The sequence below is a fragment of the Anneissia japonica genome, unplaced genomic scaffold, assembly GCF_011630105.1.
Source record: "Anneissia japonica isolate Jap-2015-1 unplaced genomic scaffold, ASM1163010v1 scaffold287760_len733007_cov179, whole genome shotgun sequence".
Classification (NCBI taxonomy): domain Eukaryota; kingdom Metazoa; phylum Echinodermata; class Crinoidea; order Comatulida; family Comatulidae; genus Anneissia; species Anneissia japonica.
In genome coordinates, this window is record NW_022699005.1 from 407,938 (window position 1) to 419,771 (window position 11,834).

At 35.7% G+C, this 11,834-nt stretch overlaps 1 protein-coding gene across 1 annotated transcript; it reads left to right on the forward strand.

The window, feature by feature from the left end:
• Positions 1-8,479: 8,479 nt before the first annotated feature.
• LOC117102781 lies at positions 8,480-8,926 on the forward strand. Its single transcript, XM_033243190.1, has one exon. It carries the CDS (start codon positions 8,480-8,482, stop codon positions 8,924-8,926), a length of 447 nt encoding a protein of 148 aa, XP_033099081.1.
• The last annotated feature ends 2,908 nt before the right edge of the window (positions 8,927-11,834 follow it).

The window sequence follows — 11,834 nt, forward strand, 5'->3', positions numbered from 1 at the left end:
TGTTGTTGTTGTTATTATTACTATTATTATTATTATTATTATTATTATTATTATTATTATTATTATTATTATTATTATTATTATTATTATTATTATTATTATTATTATCATTTGTATTAATATAAGAAATATCATAATATTTTAATTATTGCCGTTGCTTTTATGCCTATCATTTTTATTATGCAATTCCTGCTCAAATAAACGAATACAAATGTATAGAAGCAAGAACTTGTTGAAAGTAATAATACTTCAGTACTTGGAATCAGTTAGATTTGCTACTCTACTTTCATTATACCAATTGCATGTGTTGTTGTTATCCGGTTAAATGAATTTGGACGGCTGTTAGATCACCTTAAGATTAACATTAGGCTTTATAGGACGCAAATGTTTGCTGTTCTAATTCTCTTGGGGAAAGCATCTACTATTGCTCACGTACCGTGACATTACTAGGATCAAAGACTTTAGTTTGTAATGCTCTTAGGAAATGAAACACTCGGACACAATTCAGTCAATCTTATAATGATCTGGATTATCATAATATTCGCAATAAAATCACCTACAAACCACTTTAGTGTGAGGCAACTGTAGTCATTTCAGTATTGTGTATACACAGTTGCCTGAGTTAAAGCACGTAGTACGTAGTATATAATTTCTCAAGGCGATGCTGTTTATCGACACCTTATGGAGAACTAAGTATCTATTTTAAACTGAGTACCTCTTAAAGCATATGAATGTAGAGGGCTATAAACAAGAAGCGTGTTTAAATGCTTTCTCGAAGTGACATCATTCATGTTGGACCTGAAAAGCTAGCTAGCTCTCTATCTAACCATTGGTCTGGGGAGTGTCCATAAGACTTGCTTCACACTAGAGGCTGCAATTTACACTCATCGACGGAAGCATAAACAATTACTTGATCTGGCGTTACATACTGGCATTAACGTGTTCAACTTTCCCTAAGTGTGAACTAAAGCCGGGCACACACTACATCGGCCAACGAATCCATCTTTGCGAATCCATGTCTTTTTGAAGACGCAATGTCGCCGTCTGCTGATTGTCGGTGACAGACTAGAGCGGATTGTCATTAAAAATGATGTATTGCGCGTACCTCGTCGGATCCCATTCTTCATGAAATCGTATCGGGTTACTACTTCAGAGTGGAGAGAGAAATATACGTGTATTTTTATGATTTTATTTTTTGCACTTTCATGGCCCAAACGAATGAGCAGCGTAAGATTCGAACCCCGTACCTAAAGCTGGGCACTCACTGCGCTTAACGATCAGACAACACGATTCTGTGGAGAACGCAACGCCTTGACGCGCGTGCAACGGACCGCTTTTAATGACGATCCATCAATATAGGCTATGTCCAGAAACAACGAGCTACGCTAGTATAACGTTAAGCGAGTGGTGTGGAACTTGTGTGTGGTGAAGCGAAAGCCAGTGTTAGGAAGCTTTCGATTGCACGACGACGGTAGGACGTAGAACGTAATGACGTCACCAAAAGTCATCTTCCCATGCGAGAACGTTAAATTCTCCTCGTCGCGTGGATTCAGCACGAAATTTGGCCAAATCTACGTATGCAGAGAACGTAGGACGCCCGGTAGGATGGCCACGCATGAGTTAGCTTCTCGTCGTTGAAAAACAAATCGAAAGCTCCCTATTAACCCACATACAATACGGAGCCACCAACAGACCCCAGATTAGCGTATGCCACTGAGTTACGATTGTCATGCATCAATGGTTTTAAACTCGGCCACGAATTGGCCAATCACAATAAGCCTAGATGTACACAGGAAATAAAATGCGCGATTACGAATACGAATATTTCGCTTGAATGCTTACGCTAACGTTCGTTAATCGATTAGGTCATGTTGACACGAAAGCCCTAGTATTCGGATCGGGAGCTAACCGATAACGCTAACCGTTAGCACTTGTGTGAGAATGCCTGATCGGTTAGCGCTAACCGTTACTAGAATCCGGATAGGCTAGCGAGGGCTATCGGTTAGCAGGTTGAGCGCGTTTCTATCATTCTTAGTAGACATATCACTAGTTACGCCACGGATTAACCTACGCCCGGCGTTCGATATGCCTGGCGTATCTCTCAGGTCCAAAAGTAGCCTTAAGACTGCCACCAGCAATCAGCAGACGGCACGCCCCGTCGTCTAACGGTCACAGTTGAGCGGGGATGGATCAGGGTTGAATTCGACAACCGACGGTCGTACGACCCTCATACGACGCAGTGAGTGCCCGGCTTTATGTTTTAGAGCCCGAGCTATTGTTTCGCACCTATCCAGCCTATAAGTACCAGTATTAGAATAAATGACAACATAACGTTACATCAACCTATGTAAAGGAGAAATTAGTTATACATTACTCAATGTCAAACTAAATAGTAACCTTAACGATACACCAAAATAATAACACTATATAAATTATTTATATAAATTACTCAAGGCCACACAATTAAACAGCCCATAATACCAAGCACGTATTCTGCACCTGGTCTAATTAACTAAGCACGAACTCAATTTAAAATGACATCATTAACACCAGTTAATGGACTAAGAAGTCGCCTGTACACGGAATGCATCGTGTATTAAAATGGCCCTAATTGATGTGTCAAAACACCTTATCTATAATACTGAAGTAGTTATATTGGCATTCACAAATTGTTTGTGAAGGCCTAAACGTAAAACACGATTATCCAAAATGCCTCTAAGTTAATTGCTACTGATGTTAGGTAGCCATAATCTATTTACAATGACATGAAAAAACAATTTTTTAAGAAACCTTACCTGACTTGATTATATTTTTATAACAATATAAGCAACACGTCAAAGCAATTTTTACAGCCCTTAGCTCTTTATTTCCTTTGTCACTTGCCTATTGATTTATACGTATGCTGTGTACTATTTAAAGTTGCGTTGTATTATTTTTCTGACGTATTTTATTAATAGTTTTTTAGTTTTGCCTTAATAATCTATTCAATCAGAATATTTCCTGTCTCTTATACACATCTTGTGTATGCATGTATGTTATATATATATATATATATAAATGGAAAATCTCGCTTTAGAGGGACCCACTTACGAATTCTTACATTATTGTTTTTATTATTATCGGAAGATCAATTATATGTGAATTATTTCCTAAACCTAAATTACGGTACGCATCGTCTTCTGCATATCACACTTCACTCAAAAGGTAAGAACAATAAATCGTTTCATAGAAAATGAGGACGCGGGAAAAAAGATAGAAAAATAAATTTTTGTTCGATCGATTTATTGACAATATCATTTTTTTTGTTAGACCTGTGTAGGCGTATATGGTCACTGAGAACAAGAATATCAATTGTACTTTTAGTATCATACTTAAAGAAATTTCCTTCAAATCGGTTTTCGAAATTGTTTTGGGAATTGATATTAGATGCTATGGCGTTTGGTATTATACTTGATTGCTTTAAGTGAGTACTGGATACGACACTTTTTGTCTTCGGAGATAACAATGCTTTTGAAATTCTTCTATTGACGTGTTTGTCTAAAACTAATATATTAGCAAAACTATGAGATTTAGCTTGATATGGAAACGGTTAGGGCGGCGGCGGCAGCGATGGCGGTGGTATTGGTGGTGGTGGTGGTGGTGGTAGCAGCAGCAGCAGGAGTACCAGTATTTGCAGTTGTAACAGTAGTAACTTGTATGATACAAATCAGAATATTTACTGCCAAGCATCTAATTACTCAAACACATAGCTCGCTCAACTCACATTCACTGCGTCCTCAGCCCTCCAGCTATCCTAAAAGCTTTCCCTTTTATTGCTTCCTAACGTGGGGATAAATCGTTTTTTAAGTCATGTAAACTTAAGATAAATTGGAAAGTTATTTCACTGCTCCAATTTCTATCAATTTTGTATTATAACGGTTTACCTTTTAATGAAATCTGAATGAGTATGGTAGAAAACGGGAATAAACCAGCAATTAATGAGTGGAACATTTTCAAAGCAGCTGTCCCTAAGCGATAAGTTAAAATAGAGAATCGTTTCATCTAGGGGAAATGTAAACATAGTAAATATGAACGTCCAATGTGTTTACAGAAATGGGATATAACAGGGATATCCTCGGTGAAAGATATTTACTAATGGTTCAAAAATCACAAAACAGAACAAAACATACTGCACTAATGGAATATACCAACTATTGAAAATTAAACTGTAGGAGCTCCAAAGGCAAATAACCTGTAATTTTCAAGGTAAATAGTTGTGCTGAATTACGTACGGGTGTAGTCAATAAATATCATAGATGTCGTAGAGAGGCGCTCAGTAGCATTGGTGGCTCCAGAAATGTTGAGAGGAGGTCCGACAAGTCCCAACAGGTAGACCGAGCCAAGGAGCCGCCTTGAGTCTCGGTAAGGGTATCGATATGAAATCACTGCAGGTGGGGTTTATGGAGAAGAGATTTTTTTTTTTTCTTGAAAGGCCTTTACCGTTTTTATCAGTCAAATATTTTTTTACAAAAACCATATATGGTATTTTCCTGATTATTAAATCGTTATGAAACAATGCTACTAGATTATAACACCGACTTCCAAGTTTATATCTACAAATAAAATATTTTTCACTTTTAATCATCCTGTTTATAAAATCAAAGTTATGGTTCATCGAAAAAGTATTCAAATATTATCTCCGTCAATTCAAAATTTAATCGTTTATCATTTTTTCGAAAGCAAATGTTTTCGACTTATTTCCAAATACATTTGGTACTTGGGCAATCACAAATAAAGTGCTCTATATATTTCACAGAATCACTGTTGCAGAAAGAACATATGTTAGATTCTGCAATGCCAAATTTAAGGAGCAACACGTGTGTCTGTTATGTTGTGCAGTATTTTCCAGTTGGTTGAAAACACGTTGGCGTCTTTTGTAACTATACATACGTTTTTCAAAATTTTGTTCCAATCAAAAACAAAATCATTAAATTTACGTTCCCAGTGATTTTGACATTTTGGGGTAAGGAATATTTTCTTCATACTCTCTTGGTTTAATAATTTTGTTGTGACAGTTGAGAGATCAACGTATTTATCATTTACTTTGCTAAGAAAATCGGATTATTGTTTGTTCGATAAATTCCATCTTCTAAAATCTCTGACCATAGCATGGGAAGCGCTTCTGATACCATAAAATATTCCATTAACAATGATTTATTTTTTTTCAGTATTATTTTATATTTTTCAAAAGATTTAAAAACTTTTTTTTTTCATTAAATAAATCTTTTACATATATTAAGTCTTTTCTTTATCCAACTCTTAATGTTATTTCTATAGCTAATACATGCATTACACCAAATCCAATACACTGTGTTTCATTTATGTTAAGTTAGAATTAGAAAAGCCAAAAATTGTCTTAGATCATAATATTAAGGATTTTCAATTACAATATTTTGTTTGTATCGGAAAATCAATATTTTTATTGCGGAGAATTGGTCGGGGTGGCATGAAAAAACGGGGAGTGTGTTTATGCTTGTTGGACGGGATAGAGGACTTACTGCTCAATAGTAACATCATTCCACACATCTTAGTAACACCCTACTTATTTAAAGATAATCTGGGTTTCTTTAAGTACATCGGCGGCGGCTCCAGAAAGATTCATGAAGCAGAGATTTTATACTTTAGGCTGGCCCAATATTGTGCTTTTAGGCTACAGTATTAGGGATTGGCAATTAAAATATTTTGTTTGTATCGGCTAATTAATGGTTTTAATCCGGTGAACACCCTACTCATCTAAAGATATTCTGGGTTTTAGGTTATTTTTATAAATACCTTTCTTGTCCGAGAAAATTTGATTCTACTAACCACATCGTGAGAGAGAAAGGTCTCTAACCAATTCTGACGTTATGGCGCCCTTGTCCCACAAAAAACCTCATGGAAAGAGTTCGAAAAGAGAACGATAATCAATATTATATGAAATGGTTACAAGTATTTACTGTTAAGGAACTAACAAACACAGCAAGGCGATGTGGTACATGTAACGAGGTAGAAGGCGAAGAACAAAGTATTACGAGAAAGGTGTGGAGAAAATCTTGTAAACCCAGTTGTTTAATTAAAGGGTGGGTGGGTAGGTAGGTAGGTAGGTAGGAGAATAAAACATAACTTGCAGCGTCATTGTGCTGAATTGCATATGGGCGTGTTCCGTGACTACCTAGCAGTCGTAAAGAGGCGCTTCATGGTAGATACATGTTCACATCATTCCACAACGACAGGGGCTGAAATGAACCATAACATCGGGGTAACCCCTTACTCTTCCGAAAGATGCCATTGGTTCGTTAAAGTGCACACGAGCAAGATGTATACACTGGACCTACATTTTAAGTCCTTATCCGAGAAGACTTGGTTTTACCAACCCATGGGCGAGGAGCGACTGGAACCAGCGCCAATGTTAAGGCTGTAGCTAGAGCGGCGCCTCTGCCTTACCGCTTGGCCACTCTACTCGCCCAACGGGGGTCTGCATATCATATAACGTCAGATGGTCTGGGTATATATCCCAGTTGGAGTGATTTTTTTCACATTTGCAATAGCTATGTTTAAACAGAATGTTTGAAAAACACAAATGTTCAGTATACATTTAAATGGAAAATGAGATTAAAACATGCTTAATTCCTTATCTTTTATAGAATTTCCAACAAATCATATATATACCTATGTTAAGTTTACCATAAACCTTTCAAGCCCACCGCATAGTAGGCCTACCAAGCATAATATTGAGATTTTAACTTACAAAAACAAAATCGGATGTTTTAATGTTTGGTACAAATTTTTTCTTAGAAGAATACTCTAACTAAAAAGGGGATTACCATTTCAGCTGAATAAGTGGGCCTACATAATGTAGCGTAGGAGTTCTCATTGAACAGTAAATGTCATACATTTTAGCCACTTTTTTTTAGTGATTCATCAACATATATGTGTCGCAGTAAAATAATTATCTTGCTGCTCATGGCGACAGCGTCATAAAGAAAATTATTTACTGCCATATTACTACTACTACTACTACTACTACTACTACTACCACTACTACTACTACTACTACTACTACTACTACTACTACTACTACTACACTAACTACTACTACTACTACTACTACTACTACTACTACTACTGCTGCTACTGCTTCTGCTGCTACTGTTACACAACTAAAACAACTACTACTAAATTGGGAAACAAAATTCAAATATTACAATTTTAAATCTGAGAGTGCAAAGTTAGCAAAATTTTTATTTTATTAAATTTATCTAAGAAATTTGTAATTATATTTTGTATCGATACTTTTAAAATTTGATCGTGTTACACTATATCCATTTAATTATATCTACGTTTGACTGAACTGAACATGACTGAACTAGAATACCACATTTTAAGCTAGTATTTTATATAGCATGCAACATACCCTTTTTAATACACAAACCTAATATTGACAAATTAGGTCGAAAAGTTTACATATATACACATATATACACATATATATACACACACATATATATATCTGTCTCTTATACACATCTAGATGTGTATAAGAGACAGGTGTTATATAGCACCGTATCCATTAAATATAAGATGCTCAGGGCGCTTGTGTGTGGACTAGGAACTCGGTCAATGGTTTCTTCGCCCCTAGGGTTCCTTCGTGTCTTTGCTACTCGGTAACCCGGTACCGGCAACTCTCCTCTTCCACCACAGGGGCTCTCTGTTATGGTTATGCCATGTATACTTAGCGGAACACTACTTATTTTATCTAAGCATCAAAATGTCTAGTGTACCTGTCCTCTGGTCTTCTTTAGCACGACTGAAATATTAGTGATGTATTTGAAAATGAAAACCATTATTTTAAAAATTATTCGCTCTTAAATGGGAAGCCAGTAAAGTTTCTGTACACAATGTGAAGCAAAGTCATTTCGGCAACTGTCAAATCAACTTAGCTGCCCAGGGCCCGGATGAGAAGATGCCAAGTATCGTAATCAAAGAACCTGTCTGTATCCGGAATGTTATGAAATTGAATTGTGAGGTTATTAGAACAGAGAGATTTAATGTGGGTAGACATGGCCATTTGGGAATCAAACAATACCCCTAATTTACGCACATTATCAGAAGAAGAGATAATAATTTACGCTTCTAATTAATTAAAAAAAAAAAAAAAAACCAGAACATTTATATGATCCCGAGTTGATATTGGATTTATGTTTTCCACATCGCTGACAGCCAAGCAAATCATTTGATGCTGGAGATTAAGACAACTAGGATGTATTTTTATTTCAATACATATGATTAGGCTTTGTCAATTTAAAAACAATATGACCCTAAATTGATGTGGTCACATATCTGCCAAATTTATCATTTTTGCATTTCGTACACAATTAAAGTTAGTAATACAGTAATCAACAAAACAATGAAGATGGTGTTGATTTAATAATTATATACACTAAGTAATAATTAGGCGTATATGCCTAACTATTGCCTAACTATATGCCTTTATTACGGTGTCCCTAAAACAGAGATTGAAAAGCTTCAGCGTGTACAGAACACTGCAGCGAGAATTGTCACCAGGACTAGGCGGCATGAGCATATTACCCCTGTCCTGCGAAACTTGCACTGGCTACCTGTGCGTCAGAGAGTTGAGTTAAAGGTATTACATCTGACATATAAATGCCGACTGTACAACTCTCCGTCTTACATCAAAGAACTGATAAGTGATTATCAAAGCAAGAGAACTCTCAGATCCTCGTCGCAGTGGTTCCTTTCTCTACCTAGAGCACCTGCAACTATCACTTACGGGGATGCAGCATTTTCCATATCATCTCCTACTCTTTGGAATAGACTTCCTGGCGATATACGTGATGCCATTAGTGTCGGACAGTTCAAATCATCTTTTTGTTTCCGTCTTTGGTGAAAAATAAATTCCCATGTTTCTTCAGTCGTTTATTGTATTTTCTCTTTCTCCCTCTCTCTCCCTCTCTCTCTCCCTCTCCCTCTCTCTCCCCATCCCCTCTCTCTCTTGATTACAAATGTGACTACTCTGTCTCTAGAGGCCACTATCTTGGTCATTGTCCCCGAGTACCCATTCGTCTGTGGCAGGGTAAATGTGTAACCTGTTCCTTTGTTCGCGCCACCTAGTAGAGGTCTGGGATTGCACCGAGGCAGTGACGGATGGTTGACCATTTGAGACCTTGCTTTTTACATCACACATTGTAATTTTACTATTCTTTGAATTATAAACTTTTTATTAACTAACAATTAAATGGTAAAATAAATAATGATTAATTTGGAATGGTTAAACACATAGAGCTTTAGATATGCGCTATATAAATATACAATAATAATAATAATAATAATAATAATAATAATAATGATAATAATAATAATAATAATAATAATAACAATAATAATAACAATAATAATAATAACAATAATAATAATAATAATAATAATAATAATAATAACTGATAATGCTAAATATCATTAATAGCAATGAAGAAAAAGTAATATCATGTATGATAATTATCATAGATATCATTATAAATTTATAAATTAAATAGTGGCTTCCACACTTTTTAACGTAATTTTTCTCTTCCGGAGGGGGCAATAAGTGATCACATTGCCCGCTATGCTGCATTATCAACCGTCATTTACTGCCCGCCCGTTGCTACGCGATTATTGTCATCACCGTCCGATTGTTTTTGGTTCAGGTTATTATGTGCTGTATATTTCCTGCGCAACAATTTCACTTTCCTTGACAAGGCGACATATGAAGTAGAAAGAGCATTTGTAAAACGTGAAGAAACAAAAGAAAAAAAATCACCAATCATCGCTAAGCATGCACTAAATACATATTACGTAACTACAGCCATCTTAAGTAATGGTACTATAAATGTAACTCTAGGTTTCACGAAATGTATACTACAAATCCAAAGGTAGACGTGCCTAATACCGGTCGACTGCTTATCGGCGGTTTGCTCACATATACAATACAAATTTTCTTTATGGTACAAGCTAATCGAGTCCTGAAAAATTGCTTTCGTGAAGATGTCATAAGCCGATCTAATCTCATTGCTTATGGTGATTTCATATATTCTTTTTACGCCCAGGCCTAGGCTAGACGTCGCTGCAACGTTGTTATAACGTCATTTTCTAAAATACCTAACCAAAAAAACGTTCGCAAACTTAATAATTATAATAACGTTGTTTGTTAGTTGAGAAGCCCCTTATGACGCACTTATTTTCTCCCACTCCCACTGTTATTATTGTCGGTATTCAAATAGTTAATAATTCATAATATAAGTGACATTTGAGGAAGGTGATCAAGTGAAGCTCACCATTTGATGCTCTAGAAAGCAAGTCCGTTAGGATTTTCTGAGTGGAGTCGATTTTGGTTGATGGAAATGTAAAAAGTGACATTTTTACAGAGAATGAAGCAATGGAATATATTTACCTGGCTCACAATGTAAGTCTTTCATTCCGTCTAATACCACAGGCTAGGTATCTGCCACTGCACACTCTACATCAACATTGAGCAGCAAGTAAATCAATGTCTTTATAGCTACTACCTCTAGGACTCTACAAATCACCCACCATAAATGCGCACACATTCGATAAATCATTCAATCTACCTTGTACTCAAATGTATATCTCATTCATTCATTCTTCATTTTTTTTTTGTATAGCGCCTTTCTTTCCAGGTACAAGCGCCAGCACTCCACCTTGCACAGCTTAAATAAGCCCAAAAAGACAAGACAATGAGGAAGCTATGAAATTAAAATCGCAAATAAAAACCCCAAAAAGAAATAAAACTAATAAAGGACAAACCTGAGAAAAATCACAAGAAAACGAAATACGAGAACAAGTCTTGCGTAAAGACTTTAAACCAGAAACAATATATATAGGCGGACATGAGAAGGAAGATTATTCCACATTAGTGAAACAATGCACCGATTCATACCGTATCATTTCTTAAATGTTCCATTTCTTAATAAAAAAAAAAACTATAATATATACGTCACACTGCATTTGCCTAGATTTTCATCTAAATTTCGCTGTAACAAAATAAACATTATTAAACTTTAATATTGTTTCCCATATAATATTACTTTTATTAATAATTAAGCTCCGTCTACACTATCAAATTTCCTTCGAGTAAAAAAAGCTGCTGTATGCCCATATATAGTCATAATGTGCCTATATATGGTCATAATGTGATGTCATCACGACCATATTTAGGCATGTCACATGTTTTTGTAAAATGACATTTGATAGTCTGAACTTGTCTTAAGTGATTTTAAATTCCTGTTCTGCTTCATTGGATATTATTCTAATTAATATTCATAATTCACTGAGCAAAGTGATGCAAAATTGACACATTGAGTGAAATAATTGCAAATTAACCAGTGGAGATAGTAAAAGCATTTTACATAATTTATTAACATATTTTAAAAATCAAAACTGATAATAATATCTTCTAATAGCTCGAACATAGTCAGTAGTATTTGCATCGCATGTGTGATCATTATAGATCTAAGCAGGATCTAGGCGTTGCATGACGCCCTCAGCTAGTTCAGGGTGATAGAAAGCTAAATTCAGCGCTAGACTGAGTGCACATATATGTGGACTAAGGATGAATTTTCTACAGGTTAGGAGAATAATGAAATGTGATCTAACATATATCGACAGGTCATAAGAAAATACCATTACACTATTTCCTTTTTTAACAGGCATGGAGGTGTAATAGCTGTGTTGCCCCATAATACGTATGCCAACGCACAGTGATCTCAGAACCTGGATCGGCAAACAACATGATGTCATCA

Bases quoted from the DNA above. Each gene is read 5' to 3' on its own strand.
- LOC117102781 (XM_033243190.1), top strand. From the start codon at position 8,480: ATGCCTAACTATTGCCTAACTATATGCCTTTATTACGGTGTCCCTAAA.